This window comes from Ursus arctos, unplaced genomic scaffold (genome assembly GCF_023065955.2).
Source record: "Ursus arctos isolate Adak ecotype North America unplaced genomic scaffold, UrsArc2.0 scaffold_18, whole genome shotgun sequence".
Taxonomy (NCBI): domain Eukaryota; kingdom Metazoa; phylum Chordata; class Mammalia; order Carnivora; family Ursidae; genus Ursus; species Ursus arctos.
This window is the reverse complement of record NW_026622852.1, coordinates 34,074,601-34,091,168: the sequence shown is the minus strand read 5'-3', so window position 1 is coordinate 34,091,168 and position 16,568 is coordinate 34,074,601. Positions and strand designations below refer to the sequence as shown.

The 16,568-nt window shown below is 36.3% G+C and overlaps 1 protein-coding gene across 1 annotated transcript; it reads left to right on the top strand.

Moving 5' to 3' along the window:
- The first annotated feature begins 9,009 nt into the window (after positions 1-9,009).
- Positions 9,010-16,126, top strand: LOC113260361 (olfactory receptor 13C9). Its single transcript, XM_048223173.2, has one exon. It carries the CDS (start codon positions 12,988-12,990, stop codon positions 13,942-13,944), a length of 957 nt encoding a protein of 318 aa, XP_048079130.2. The 5' UTR covers positions 9,010-12,987; the 3' UTR covers positions 13,945-16,126.
- The last annotated feature ends 442 nt before the right edge of the window (positions 16,127-16,568 follow it).

Here is a 16,568-nt window from a genome sequence, read left to right as displayed (position 1 = left end):
GTGGATTACGTCTCTTATTTTTTCAACAGTGTATGTGCCTGGTAGGGACTGGGGATTCAGTGCTGGCTATTACATTGTCCCTACTTTCAAGGATTAGCTTCAGATGGCTTTGTAAGGTAGATAAAAAAATTTAGGCCCATATAAAGGTCACATAGTTCTTAAATGGCAGCCAAAAGTTAAGTCCATTTTCTGTCTGTATTTCCTATGTTAATTTTGGAATATGTTTGAGGAGTAAATGAAATATGAAGTGATATATCAGGAGGAAACAAAGAACTGTGAGAGATTCTTAAAAAGTGAAGAAGAGATTGTCTACTACTGCTGCTGCCAATTTTCTGAAGGAGAATTACTATTTTGATTCTGAATTTTGATTTTGAATCAGGGTCTTTCCATTTGTGCTGCAAACTAAATGTGTGTGTGTGTGTGTGTGTGTGTGTGTGTGTGTGTATGTGTGTGTGAAACAAATTGAAACAAATAATCTTTGTCTTCCAAGTTATTTTGACAACACTCTTCAGAAATCTCCCCACCCTGTATGTGGAGTTAATTTAAAATTTGTTCTTAAAAATGAAATCTGAGTTTATAGTGCAGCATTGGAGTAGAAATAAAATCCGAGGGCAGTTATGTCTTATGAAACACCACTGTGTATTACAACGCAATAGTCATGCAGAGGAGACATTTTTAGGACCTTTTCAGCATATTTTACTCAGTTCTACTTTTATCATCTCCTATTTTCTCCTACATTTAAAGATTAGATGCTATTTTATAAAAGTATTCAGAATTGTAGTTGGGGATGAAATAATATATAAAACCCATTTTTCTTATTTCCCTAAGTGGTATTTCAGATATTTGGACTTGTAATTTTACTATTCTTTTTCCATTTCAACAGTTAATGGCTGCCCACTATTTTTAATTAACTTGGCATTGTACTTAATACAGAGAACAGTGAGCCATAGTTCTGCCATTGGGAACATTTCAGAAGCTAACAAATGGTTATAACATAAAAGAAAAATTGCTGTAGTAGGTAAGGGTCAGGATAGCATAGAAGAGGGAGGAACTAACTCAAGGGAGTTATTGGAAGGCTTTACAGAGGACCTAACACTTGACCTATTTCTTCTGTCAATGCTAAGATTTCACTAGAGAAGGAGAAATCTGACAATGCAGAGGAAATAGCATTTGCTGTTGTTCTTAGGTGAGAAAGAACATGAAAGAATCAGGTAACTACAGTGAGTGGAGTATACAGTATGTGCAAAAGGAATGGGGGCAGTATAGGCAGGAAACAAGAAGGTGAAATGTGTAGTTGGGTATGTAGGTTGGGGCCAAATGAGGTCTCTGGGTAAAATTAAAAAAAAAAACACACAAAGAAATATATCAAAAGTATTTCAAATAGAAGCTACTAAAATATATGTTTTATTTGTTAAGTAGCTATATGTGTTGGATTTTCTTAGAAAAGCTTAATTTCAAATATTTTTTTGTTTTGTTCCCATAAGTTACTTGCATTTCTTAGACTACTTAGCCCTATGTTTTAATGAGATCATAGTCATTTTCAGAAAGTGATATAATTAGACTATTAAGTTCTGTGATTCTACATATGACCTTCTTTTGTTCTCTTTATATTGAAAACCCTTGCCTCAAAATATGTGCGTTACTTTTTTTTTTCTATGTGAGCTTCTTTTATGCATGAACTCAAGGATATCAGTTTCTCCTCATTTTCTCCAGAACCAGTGTCTACTCATTAATTTTTCCATAGCCCTGCTCTTCCTTACTTCTCAGGTTATAGATGATAAGATTGAGCATGGGGTTGACTACCCCATAGAAAAGGGTAATCAGTTTGTTTGAAGTCAATGTCTTTGGACTTCAGCTTCATATACATGAAGAGGACTGTCCCATAAGATATAGTCACCACTGTTAATGTGTAAAAGGCCTTTTTTCTTCCTTTAGCTGAAGTAATTTTCAGTACAGCATGATGAAAATACAGGAAACAGAAATTAGAAGGAATGGAGCAAATGAAAATATTACATTGCCCAACATTAGTATACTCTTATTCAAGAAAACACCTGTTCAGGCCAGCTTTATTAAAGTCAGTATTTCACACAAAATGATTAATGACATTTCTTCCATGAAGGAACACTCTTAATGTGAGTACATTTTGTGTCATTCCATTGAAAAAGCCTAATCTCTAGGAGATAGTTGCCATCTAAACACAAAGTGCCTTGTTTCTGATGACGGGCTATTTCAGAGATTTGCTGATGACCATGTAGAAGCCATATGCTATCACTGCCAGGAACACACACTCTGTGGACCCCATTACATAAAGAGATAGACATTTATATAATACAACCTGTGAACTAGAGGTGTTTTTTTTTTTTTTTTTTTTTTTTTTTTTGGCAAGTTTGTCAGCATAGAGGGGACAAAACAGGATGCATACCAGATATCCACGATGAAGAGGCATGTGGAGGCAGGCTTCTGGGAAGGTTAAGATGACCAAGGTGCTGTTCTCCTGGAGGATTGCCAGGTATACCACTAACCAAATAGCAAAAAGGAATTTTTTCGGTTCCTTGGTACTCATAAAGATTTCTCAGAATGTACTCAATTTCAGTTGTCCAATTGGTCCTTTCCATTTTCCTTTTTCATACCTGGAATAAGCCAGAAAAAGAAACAGCATATGAGTTAAATGGGTGGTCCCGTATGATATAAAGTAAAAGTGGGGTAGGAGGTCCAACAACTATGTGAGCGCCAGCTGGCGTAGTGGTAACAGCAGTGAGATTAGCTCAGGGGATTCCTCTTCTAGCTCATAAAGCAGCTGACCCACATGGGTAACTTATTAAAAATGCAGGCTTCTGTGTTCTGTTTTCTGAGATTGTGAAGCACAAGGTCTGAGGCAGGGAAGAGTGATTTGCATTTTAACGAACATCTGCTATTTCTGATGGAATCAATCCATAAACTGCACTTTAAAAATCAATATTTTAGAGAGAGCATGCTTTATTTTCTCAACAAAGATTTATTTATTTGATTTTACACTATGACAGTCACTAACAATATCATTTGTTTAGAGTTTTATAGTTTACAAACATGTTCACACGCATTAGTTATTTTATTATCACTATAATTCTTTGAGGAAAATGAAATCCAGAGAGAAGAAAGTTATATAAAATTGGAAGTGAACAATTATTCACTATTACTCAAATCTGTTTCTTTCTGATTTTAAATCTCATGTATTTTTTTAACTATACTTTATTGTCATCCAAAAATTCTATAAGTTAGCTAGAGAGTGGGAATCAGACACCTTTTTAAAAATAATGCTCTCCAGATGATTTTAATATGCAAATAAGGAGGAAAGCCACTGATCTAGTGCTGTCTAACAAACTTTAGGACGTATGTGAACCAGCTGGGGGAATCTCGGAAGTATACAGATTCTGATTCAGTTGGGTTGAGGTGGCTCCTGAGACGTGAACTTACTAACATGTTACTGCGTGATGCTGGTGCTGCTTTTCTACAGAACACACATGAGTCACAAGGCCTTTTAGATCAACTTTCTCTAATACCTTAGAGAGCACCTTTGGTGCTTCAGTTGTGTGTACAATAGTAACTGGATAGCCGACAATGTGAAACTGAACATTCTGGTGAGACTTGGAGGTGAGAGTTCTGTGTAGTTTATTGCAAACAGTTGCATATTCTTTAGATTATAGATGTACAAGCAACCAAATTGCACATAGGCTGTCCATCTGAAAGTTATCCATCTTGCATTTGTTGAATTTGCAGTTAGGGCCAATATTTTTTTAAAGAAAGAAATCTGGGTTAGCTAAAGCATCTGGGTTGTGTGCCAAAAAGCATGGAACAAATGTCTTCAATTTGAAAAAAATATTAAAGAGTAAATATTAGTAAATGACCTTCCTGTTTATAGTAAATGAATCACAGAATGTCCTTTTCAAAAAAGCTCTGCATGTTTTTAACCAGAGTTGCAAAATATTTCTCTAGATAAATAAATTAATTGATCTAATGGATGAGTTACTACTTAGTATTTTCAAACAATGGCTGTGGAGATGGTATAGGATTTGCCTTGTGATTGTCATTTGACAATAAGTTATGTTGCTTCCTAAGGAAACAATGATCATACCACATAGTCAATTTAGAAGGAAGTTTATGATCCAATTGACTATGGGAAAAAGGGCCCTTATCCAAGGTAAGCAGCACCAAACTATGCAGGTTTACAAAGAGAACATGAGGAGGTGGCTAGGCCAAGATATCAGTACTGTTTAATAATGAAATTTGAATTACGGCAGGAATATAATTAACCTACTTGTAGTCTGCCAGTAAAACTCTGATAGAGGCTTTGAACAAGCATCAGTAATCTGGAGTCCATAATGAAGCTGTTTTAGGGAAGATATAGATCAAGTCAAATGCCATTTCTTCCCTTTCAAGTTTTCCAAAATGTTTATTCATATTTGGAAATTACTTTCAGAAAATAATTATTTTATGCTGAGAATAAGGTGGTGTATTTGGTACTCTAAAAGCCCCAAAATTGTTACTGCCAAAAGATTTTACTTACAATCTTCCTACAGGAAGCCACTCATCTCCTTTGATGCTTTAAAAAAATAACAAATTGAGGGGCGCCTGGGTGGCACAGCGGTTAAGCGTCTGCCTTCAGCTGAGGGCGTGATCCTGGTGGTATGGGATCGAGCCCCACATCAGGCTCCTCCGCTATGAGCCTGCTTCTTCCTCTCCCACTCCCCCTGCTTGTGTTCCCTCTCTCGCTGGCTGTCTCTATCTCTGTCAAATAAATAAATAAAATCTTTAAAAAAAAATAACAAATTGAGTGGAGGTCATTATTTATATTTCTCTTGCAATGCTAGAGTAGCTCTTTAAGAGGTGATTGAAGATTCCACATATTCCATTCTTCAAAAGAGTACTGTCTTGAATACATTTGTGTTTCAAATGCTTCCTGCATTTTTATTTACTTCTTTATAAGATGGAGACCCAGAATCTGTGTAATGGAAAGAAAAAAAATTAAGGTTACTGATAGTACCTATAAATTTCTATTTATTTCCCATAGGATTTGGAGTTTTAGATAATATTGCCATCATTACCTGACACCTTTTAAAAAAGTTTTCACTTAAATTCCAGTTAGTTAACATACAGTGTCATATTAGTTTCAGGTGTACAATATAGTGATTCAGCACTTTCAAACAACACCCAGCACTCATCACAACAAGTGCACTCCCTAATCCTCATCACCAATTTAACTCCTCCCCCACCCACCTCCACTCTTGTAACCATCGCTTTGTTCTCTATAGTTAAGAGTCTGTTTCTTGGTTTGCCTCTCTCTCTCTTTTTTCCCCATTGTTCATTTGTTTTGTTTCCTAAATTCCACATATGCGTGAAATCATATGGCATTTGTCTTTGTCCAACTGACTTACTTCACTTAACATAATATTCTCTAGCTCTATCCATGTTGTTGCAAATGACAAGATTTCATTCTTTTGATGGCTGAGTAATATTATATATATATATATATATGTGTGTGTGTGTGTGTGTGTGTGTATATATATATGTGTGTATATATATATATACACGCACACACACAGACACACACACACAGACACACACACACCCCACATCTTCTTTATCCATTCATCCATCATTGGAGATGTGGGCTATTTCCATAATTAGGCTATTGTAGACAATGCTGTTTTAAACATTGGGGTGCATGTATCCCTTTGAATTAGTATTTTTGTATTCTTTGGGTAGTATAATTGCTGGATCATAGGGTAGTTCTATTTTTAGCTTTTTTTTTTTTAAAGATTTTATTTATTTATTTGACAGAGACAGCCAGCGAGAGAGGGAACACAAGCAGGGGGAGTGGGAGAGGAAGAAGCAGGCTCATAGTGGAGCAGCCTGATGTGGGGCTCGATCCCATAACGCCGGGATCACGCCCTGAGCCGAAGGCAGACGCTTAACTGCTGTGCCACCCAGGCGCCCCTATTTTTAGCTTTTTGAGAAATCTCCATACTGTTTTCCACTTTGACTGCACCAGTTTGCATTCCCACCAGTGTAAGAGGGTTCCCCTTTCTCTGCATCCTTGCCAATACCTGTTGTTTCTTGTGTTGTTGATTTTAGCCATTCTGACTGGTGTGAGGTGATACCTCATTGTAGTTTTGATTTGTATTTCCCTGATGATGAGTGATATTGAGCATCTTTTCATGTGTCTGTTAGCCATCTGGTTGTCTTCTTTGGAAAAATGTCTGTTCATGTCTTCTGCCCATCTTTTAGTTGGATTATTCATTTTTGACTGTTGAGTTTGATAAATTCTTTATATATTTTGGATACTAACCCTTTGTCAGATATGTCATTTGCAAATATCTTCTTCTATTCCATAGGTTGCCTTTTAGTTTTATTGATTTTTCTTTTTCTGTGCAGAAGCTTTTTATTTTGATGTAGTCCCAATAGTTTATTTTTGCTGTTGTTTCCCTTGCCTCAGGAAACATACCTAGAAAGAAGTTGCTACAGCTGATGTTAAAGAAGTTACTGCCTGTGTTCTCCTCTAGGATTTTGATGGGTTCCTGTTTCACATTTAGATCTTTCATCCATTTTGAATTTATTTTTTTGTATGGTGTAAAAAAGAGGTCCAGTTTCATTCTTCTACATGTGGCTGTCTAGTTTTCCCAACACCATTTGTTGAAGAGACTTTTCCCCATTGCATTCTTTCCTGCTTTGTTGGAGATTGATTGACCATATAGTTGTGGGTGCATTTCTGGGTTTTCTATTCTGTTCTATTGATCTATGTATCTGTTTTTGTGCCAGTACAAAGCTGCCTTGATTACAGCTTTGTAATATAACTTGAAGTCTGGAACTGTGATGCCTCTAGCTTTGCTTTTCTTTTTCAAGGTTGCTTTGGCTATTCGAGGTCTTTTGTGGTTCCATACAAATTTTAGGATTGTTTGTTTTAGCTCTTGAAAAATGCTGTTGGTATCTTGATAGGATTGCATTAAATGTGTAGATTGTTTTGGGTAATATAGACACAGGTTAACAATATTCATTCTTCTAACCCCTGAACATGAATGTCTTTACATTTTTTTGTGTCATCTTTATGACTTACTTGGGTGCTTCACTTGAGTAATGTTGGATATAGGATTTTGAGGATCCCTCATGATTTGAGAAGAAAGGAAAAAAAAAATGGGTAAAGAACTCTGTTCTTGAGATGGAAGCTTAGTCACATGTTGACAGACCAGGACCTAAGAAAATGTACAGGAAGCAATTCCTTGTGGTTAGATCAATGAATTTCAGAAACAATGATGTTGGATATCCAGTTTTAACTTGTTTCATTTCAGTGCTGATGAGGTTATGGGATATATGAGGTTCAGTGGGGTGAAGTCTGGAGCCGACGACCAAGAAAGAATTCTTGAGGCGTCTTTCATGCAAAGTGGTGGTTTATTAAAGCACGGGGACAGGACCCATGGGCAGAAAGAGCTGCTGCACCGGGCTTGTGAGGAATGGCCCATTATATACCCTCAAGTTGGGAGGGGGTTAGGGATAGCATAAGTCTCTAAGGAATTTTGGAAGCAAGGTTTCCAGGACCTTGAGGGGGCTAGCTATTGTTGGGAAAAGGTCATTTATTACCGTCTAATAAAACCTTAGTTATGAGACCCTTCAGATGTATATTGGTGGGCCATATGCTTGGAGGATGATTGCCAACACGTATCTTGGGGGGGGGGGGTTAGAGATGAAGTTTCCAAAGGAATTTTCATACGTTAAAGTAGACTTACAGGATCTTGGTGGAGGGGAGGGGGTCAGGCTAGGACTGCCTTAGGCCCTTAGCAAAGTATTAACATTGAGGCAGCTGAGTTCCTAGAGGAATGTCACTCTGGCTGTTTCCAGGACTTGTCAATGGGCTGTAGGTAGTAAGGAAATTTAATTGTGTCTACCCACATTCCCTTCTGGAAGCTAGGTTACTGAGAGCTTTGTTCTTGTAAACTGCTAAGACATTTGTAAACTGAGGGAGATTCAAGTCTTGCAAGATTGTGTATCTATAGGTTAACTGTTTCTTTATCCGTTAGGGCAGCCAGGAGTGCCTGAGGAATGTCACATACATCCCATGTGGGGGAGGGGGGGTTGCAGGGTGTCAACTTCTGCTTTGTCCTCAGCTTGCCTTCTGTTCCCTCATCAAGTGCTATGATTTTTTCCTACTGTCTTTAGACCTGTAGTCAAAGTCTGTTTTGCCTGGGTTAGTGGTTTTGTGGTAACAAATTACATTCATTGTTTGGGGGAAGCCGTTCAAGGAAACGAGAGCACACCCTTCAGAAGTAGAAGTTGGCTGAGAGTACCTGGGATTTTATACATATATTCATCTTTACCTCCTAACTGTATTAGGTGATAATTTCATGCCAATTAATGTGGGTGATAGGTATAACTGTTTAGGTGACTTCTTTTTAAAAAATATTTATTTATTTGAGAGAGAAAGAGAAAGCATGCACACACACACACACACACACACACACACACATACACACACACACACACACAAGTGGGGTTGGAGCTTGATCCCACCACCTGAGCTGAAACTAAGAGATCATGACCTGAACTGTAACTAAGAGTCAGAGGCTCAATTGACTGAGCCACCCAGGTGCCCTGTTTAGGTGAATTCTTGGAGATGCTTACATATGGAGTGGGATTGTGTTACAAATTAGGTTGTAAAATTGCAATAAGAAAACTGAATAGCTCAATGGCTTCTAGATTTTCATTGAATGGTTGCAAAGTTTCTGAATTTGTTGTGAATTTCAAAATGCCACTCATATTCACATAAATACAAGTAAATTCTAATTTTCAACTTCAATAATTTTAAAACTATTTCGTACAATAAAATATTTTTGTCTTCACTCACTAAGCAAATAAGAATTAAATAATGATTATAGTATAATCATTATATTATAATATAATAACTTAATGTATATAAAAATTCTTACAATTCCTGGAAATTTAAAAGTTTTTGCTCTGACTATTAATAACCAAGAGCTAATGTAGCTAAATGAGGTATTTCTACTATATTATCAATAAGACATGTTAGGATGAACAAAGGTATGGACAAAGGCACTGGAATATATTTGAATTAAGGATTTCAGCAGTGTATGATAATACAGAATGGGTTAAGATACATCCTCATTGCTTATTTGAAATACAGTATGGATCTAATATAATTAAGTCTTTAGGGGATTCTTCTTGAAGTTTTCAAAAGTTTTGAAGTTTCCCCTGAAGCAATTTAAAGCTTAGAAAAGTGCATAAGTCCCTTAGAGCAAGAAATATTTAAATTGCCTTCCTGAGCCCAGAGAAAATTCTTTAGAGAAATTCCTGGATCTTCACAATAGGGCAATGTTTCCACCTGGGCTTGAAGGGCAAATGAAATCTTCCATATTCTCAGATACTTATTTTTATCTTACTTTTGAGCTAGCACAGCCAAAATGCACTCCCTTTGTAATCAATCATATTTGGCTGTAATGTATAGTTTTTAAAACACTTTTGCAATAGTACCCTTGCCAACAATGTTTTCCAGACAACAAGGCCTGTGACATGGTCCTCAGTGGTAATACCTTCAGACATTCATCGACCTCATGGAAACTTTTGTATAACAGTCTGCAAATGGAAGATCAAGGCAAAACAGTCTGCTGTGTGTTGCAACCTAGGTGGTGAATTGATCTTCCATTTAGAGGTAATTGCTGAAAACATACTAATAAAACAAATCCAAGGGGATGTCAGTCCAGTGAACCGAGTTGAAATAGCCATGTGTTGGGGGATAGAATATTTCTTACTATAAAGAGTCTATAAAGAATAGGAATTTAAAAAATTCCAAGAGGATTTTCTTTGATATAGTGAGAAAATGGAGACAAAATTTAAAAATATGACCAAAAGAATAATTTGAATAGCCAAAAAAGATGGATATTTAGGTCTAGAATTTATTTTACTGGGAATAAAAATTCATTTAGCCAGAATATAGTTTCTGGGTCCTTGGTTCAGTACTGCCTGAGTATCGAATGGTGTCGTTTCCCACTGGTCCAGTGAGGTTGCTGTACAATAGGCGGCAGATTTGCACTCTTGTGTCACCAGCGTTCCGATTCTGTAACAATTTACCTCATAGCACCAATTCGGTTCTCTTTGGTTCTGTTCAGCAATGTTTGTCCAGTGCTAATCATGAACAGACAGACAGTCCCTGTCCTGGAGCCTTTCACTGGGGCTGCTATTTGGAAAACGCTATTACTTGTTCTCGAATACATACTTTGATTTGTGTAAAAAGTAAATGAAGAGGAGCAAAAGATCCTTAGCTAACAGGGAAGAATTTTGATTTTCATTGTTATAAGAATATTTGGGGAATTGTTTTGAGTACTTTTAATTTTTTGTTGTTGTTGGTAATGCATTCCCATGGTAACTTGAGACATCATATTTGTCACACACACAGACACACACACACGCTCATTTAACTTTTACATGAATGAATTGAAATAGCCTTTCTTTAAACATGTCAACCTGAGTTTCTTGTTTTAAATGGTGCTGGCCTTTACTATGGGGGCATAGCCCTCTTCATTACAGTGTGAGTGGAGTTTGATATAACATCCATCCACGTCACAAAAATTTTCATCTATGTGATGAAAATTAGGTTGACTTCTATTGCTTATAGAACCTTTTTGTAGAAACATTAACTTTAATGCACATCTGCCTGTCAGTAAAAATCTCAATTTCATAAAAAAAATATGTTTGTTTCAATAGACAAAGTGAACTTGCAGAGCAAAATTGCTTCTTAGTCATCATTTACTAAGGAATTGGGATTTAGCTGGCTAGCATTAAATAAAGTGAATCTGGGACTCTGAATAAAAGAAGCATGCATCTTTAGGGTATAAAAGAATCCATAAAAGATGAAGTTGATTGAAATAAGAGCAAAAATAGGATGAAAGTAGTACCCTAATAATGACCAAAGGCAAATAGACGTAATTAGAAGCCAGTTGAAATAGGTCCAAAGGATTCAGACCTAAAATTCACACTAAGTTTCCTGAATAGGGAGAAATGTTCTACATGTTAGGTGCCTTTTTGTTTGAGTGAATTAGAGCCTTTGCAATGGAATCTGTGTCCACAAGAAAGGAAATTTATATATGTGTGTGGGAGGGGTGCTATTTATGAGGAGAAATGAAAGGAAATAGCCTGAAACTTTATGAGGCAAAATCTTTGGATGCAAAACCTACTGTTTCTGATCCCTGAGTGATGGCAGTGAATATTTCCCTAAAGAATAACCCAAGGTGAGAGGTGTCAAAGAACTTTTAGAAAATATCTTTTTGGTCACAGTCTTTCAATTGAACTTAAGCAGCAACTGGTTAAAGTGGCAATGAAAAGTTTTTTGCATTAAGAAAATGAGAAGACAAGTCATAGACTTGTAGACAATATATGCAAGTCATATATCCAATATATTATTCATAGCCAGAATATATGAAGAACTATCAAAACTTGACAATAGGAAAATGAACAATCCAATTAAAATGGTCAAAAGATATGAATGACACTTTACTAAAGAGAATATAAGGATGGCAAAAAACCCCTCCCAAACATTAGTCATTAGGGAAATGCAGATTAAAATCATGATGAAATATTACTGCATACCCATTAGAATGTGTAAAATATATATATACACACAATACCAAGTGTTGATGAGGGTGAAAAGCAGCTCCCATACATTTCTGGTAGGAATGCAAAAATGATGCAGCTACTGTGGAAAATTGGCAGTTTCTTATAAATTTAAATATGCACAATTCTTTATCCACTATGCCACTCTGAAATTTACCCTAGAAAAATGAAAACTTGCATTCACACAAAAATCTGGGTATAAAATTTATAACAGCTCTATTCATAATTGCCCAAAACTGGAAACAAATGTCTCTCAGCAGGTGAATAAACTCTGGTACATCCATACAGTGGAATGCTACTCAGCAATCACAACGTGGGTGAATCTCAGAGGCTTTATGCTAAGAGAAGAAGCCAGAGACCAATGGCTCATGTGATTCCTTTTATATGATATTCTGGAAAAGGTAAAACTATAAAATAAAAGGCATTTTAGTCTTTGCAAGATTTATGAGTAGATGAAAGGGAGGACTAACAAGGGATAGCACAAGGAACTGTTTAGGGTGATAGACAAATTCTGTGTTCTGATTATGGCGATAGTTATGTGAATCTATACATGTTTAAAATTCATAGAACTATACACTAAAAGGGACAAAATCAATTTTACTGTATATTTTACTGTATGGTAATTATTACAATTTTGTTCTATCTTCCACCAAAAAAAGGATATTTGCATTATAACAAAAAGACTTCAGATAATTGGGTTTTACGGGAATTGTACTTGTTTTTTGGGCAATCAAGCAGTCAATAAACACTGGTTGGGTTTAATGCTGACCATTGTTCCATCCGATTAACACACTTCTTTCCATGTTTTAATATGCAGTGGGTTATTATTGAGTCTTCCCGAGTAGGAGCCAGGCTGTCTTTATAAGTGCTAACCAAATCTCTGATATAATGCATTCCTTATTACTTTTATAGTTCATTAAACATTTCAGATAATTAGGGACCACAGGCAGGCTTAAGTTTGGGCCTAGGCTTTGCGACGTATTAATTATATGACTTTAGGTTTAAACTCTCTTTGGTTAACTTAGATAAATTTCTTATTTTTTTTAAATGATCTTAAGTGTGGGGTTTAAGTGAGGTGATATGTGAAATCAGCCTCACAAATAGCTGGCCCATAATGGTGGATACAACAGATTCTCCTGCATACTTCACTTTCCTTGTTATTTCACTTCTTTACCTTTTCTCTCTTCCTTCCCTTCTTTATTTTCTTTCTTCCTTCTTCTCACTGGGTTAATGGCAAATTTTTATGTATGTGCATTGGTGAACTTGGACTTACCGTAATAAATAAATTATTATGCTTAAAAAAATTTTGAATTCTTACAGGTAAGAGAAAGTAAAATGGAATGGGAAAATCAAACCATTCTGGTGGAATTCTTTTTAAAGGGGCTTTCTGGTTACCCAAGGCTTGAGTTACTCTTTTTTGTGCTAATCTTAATAATGTATGTTGTCATCCTTCTGGGCAACGGCACCCTTATTTTAATCAGCATCTTGGACTCTCACCTTCATACCCCTATGTACTTCTTCCTGGGGAACCTCTCCTTTCTGGACATCTGCTACACCACCACCTCCATTCCCTCCACACTGGTGAGCTTTCTCTCAGAGAAAAAGACCATCTCCTTCTCTGGCTGTGCAGTACAGATGTTCCTTGGCTTGGCCATGGGGACAACAGAGTGTGTGCTCCTGGGCATGATGGGCTTTGACCGGTATGTGGCTATCTGTAACCCCCTAAGATATCCTGTTGTCATGAACAAGGATTCCTTTGTGCCCATGGCTGCTGTGTCCTGGTTTGCCGGGGTTATCAACTCTGCAGTACAAACTGCATTTGTGATACAATTGCCTTTCTGTAGGAATAATGTCATTAATCATTTCTCCTGTGAAATTCTGGCTGTCATGAAACTGGCCTGTGCTGACATCTCAGGCAATGAGTTCATCATGCTTGTGGCCACAACATTGTTCACCTTGATGCCCCTGCTTTTGATTGTCATCTCTTACTCATTAATCATCTCTAGCATCCTCAAGATCCGTACTTCTGAGGGGAGAAGCAAAGTCTTCTCCACCTGCTCAGCCCACCTGACTGTGGTGATAATATTCTATGGAACCATTCTCTTCATGTACATGAAGCCCAAGTCTAAAGAGACACTTCATTCAGATGACTTGGATGCAACTGACAAACTTATATCTATGTTCTATGGGGTTACGACTCCTATGATGAATCCTTTAATCTATAGTCTCAGAAACAAGGATGTGAAGGAGGCAATAAAACATCTATTTAACAGAAGGTTCTTTAGCAAGTGAATGGAAAAGGTGTTGGATTGTGAACACATTGGACATCGTTGAAACTTCGAAATTATGTTGGAACTTTGGTTACTTTTACTTTTTTGTATTTTCATTATTTATGATGACATACAGCTTTACAATATCATTGCATGCTCATGGAGAATTTGCAAGATACAGGACAGTAGGGTGAGGAAAATAGAGATTACCTATTACTCTAACACTATGAGATGGTTCCTTTCAAACATTTTGAACAATATCTTTCATATTCTGTATATGGAATATAACGTTTTGGAATTGGGCATTATATGTCATTTTATGTTCACTTTTTTACATAGTCCTATTTCATAGGCATCACTTCATCAAATCTTTCAAAATAAATAAGAAGCTCTTTTTTGTGAAAAAAGCAAATCAGAAAAACCTGCAAACACTACACCCACATTCTCCAGTGGAGAGCCTTGTGTTGTAGTTTCACATTAATCTCAAAATCCTCCTGTCTTTAGATACTATTTTCTCGTTCAATATTTAGAATATTTTGCCTGTGTAACTAACGGTGCTGAGCATTTGGGACTATTGAGGGAATGGGTAAATGAGCCTTAAGGGTGGAGCCTATGCAATCAATTAGGGTATCCTTGTTTTATATCCTTTCTTTATTTCAGCGTACATGTTAGCTCTAGCATAAAGAAAATTTTGTGAAATTAAAACTGGGTTAGAAAACGAGTCTGCTGGTCTAATAATAATGTGGACAAATGTTCGGTTGGATGGGGTCATATCCATGCTCATTTAGAAGAAGCCAGATTTGTTTGATATCCTGAGGTCATTCCAGTATTTTTCCAAAACTTAGAAGAAGGTCTAAGTTCTTGATTTTTAGTGTAGACCTGCACTGATATCTCGTCTCTGTTATTAATAGCTTTGTGACCTTAGTAATCTGAGGTCTGCGTAGAAGATGGGGTATGTCAGACAAGATGTGACATTATCTTGATTTTCCTTGGCTTTCTTCTCAAATTTTTACTCTATTTGAAGAACATTTCTAATTTACAGGCCAACAGGAATGAGAAAGTGTGTTCAGGAGTGAGCCACATTCTAGGAAATCCATTTGGCTGGGTAAATTTTATATTGATGGAGCAGTGAATTCAGGGGATGTTGGGCATTAACATATTTTACATAAGCAAATAAGAGTTAAATGTTTTTGGGATTTGGGGGTATATTAATATCACTTTTCCAAATTCAGTTTTAATTTTAGTGGCAGGAATATCAGTCATAAACTCTAATTACCTCCAGCTTCAATTATAGTTATTCACAGATTAAATCTGATGGCAAAGGCTAAGACTGTTGCTGTATCCCATTCACACCTTAGTGAAATATGCTATAAAAACCTATTAGTTTCCATATACATGCTCATAGGACTTTTTTCTCCTTAAGATTTCCAGGTAGGTGGAAAACCTCTAGAGTCAAGCATATTGTGTTTGACCCACAGGCCATCTTGGGTACTCAGACTCTACTTTTGTTTTTTTCTCAAAGCTTAAAACCAGCTGCTTCCAAGCTCTCTGGGATGACTGAACTAGGTCCTGGTCTTATATCAGACTTATAAATTTTTGATAGAAAATTAATTAAAGCAAGTAAAAATTTTAATATGTGTATTTCTTCCCAGAGGAAAAGTCCAAGAGTGTTTTCTTCCTCTCAGGGTCATAGAATAAAGGTCTGAGGAAAAGAAAGGCAAGTCACCTGTCTTTGATGTACCCATGTGTTTACATTTGCAGGGCAAATACGTTATCACTAACTGTCCTGGAAATTATGTCTTGATTCTGAGTTACTTGTCACTTATACTTCCATAGCACACTAAACCAATAATTTAATTGCAGCATTTACCCCCTTTTATTGAAATCATCTGATTACATGGACATTTTTTCTCACTACCTATTGGACAGGTAGAGACTGTCTTGGACATTTTTATAGTCAAAAAGATTCTTACTGTCAGCTTCATTGAGTAGGTGTGCAATAAGTGTCATGTCAACAGAGGTTATTAGAAAATATAAAACACCGAATAGAAACATGGGTAAAAGACATGAGTACAGAACACATATAAAAGAAAATACCGTGTATTTAAGACATACACACAAGTTAGTATCTCTAGTAGTTAAACATTTCATTTAAAGCAATGATGAGATAATATTTTAAGCCCTTAAGATTAGAAAAAAAGAAAGCTAAACTATTTGTCAGTATCCAATGATGATAAGAGCAAGAGAAAATCAAAAACACTATAACACTGGTGGGAGCATAAATTAGTGTTACCTTTCAGATTCATAAAAATCTTCATTTATTTTGATAAAATCATTTTACTTCTGGAATTCTATTTTAACAAAATAATTTGAACTTATTTTGTTAAAAATAAATTTAAAGGGGTGCCTAGGGAGCTGAGTTGGTTACGCATCTGACTGTTGAATTCAGCTCAGGTCATGATCTTGGGGTCCTGGGATCGAGCCCAACGTCTGGCTCCACACTCAGTGGGATGTCTGCTTGAGATTCTCTCCCTCTCCTTCTGTCCCCCTAAAATACATAAATAAATCTTGAAAAAAATAAATTTAAAAAATAAAGAGAAAAAAAATCATTCAAAAGTATCTAGTCTTAAGGTGTCTCATTGGATG

Excerpts from the sequence above, each read along its gene's own strand:
- LOC113260361 (XM_048223173.2), top strand. The coding sequence starts at position 12,988 with ATGGAATGGGAAAATCAAACCATTCTGGTGGAATTCTTTTTAAAGGGG.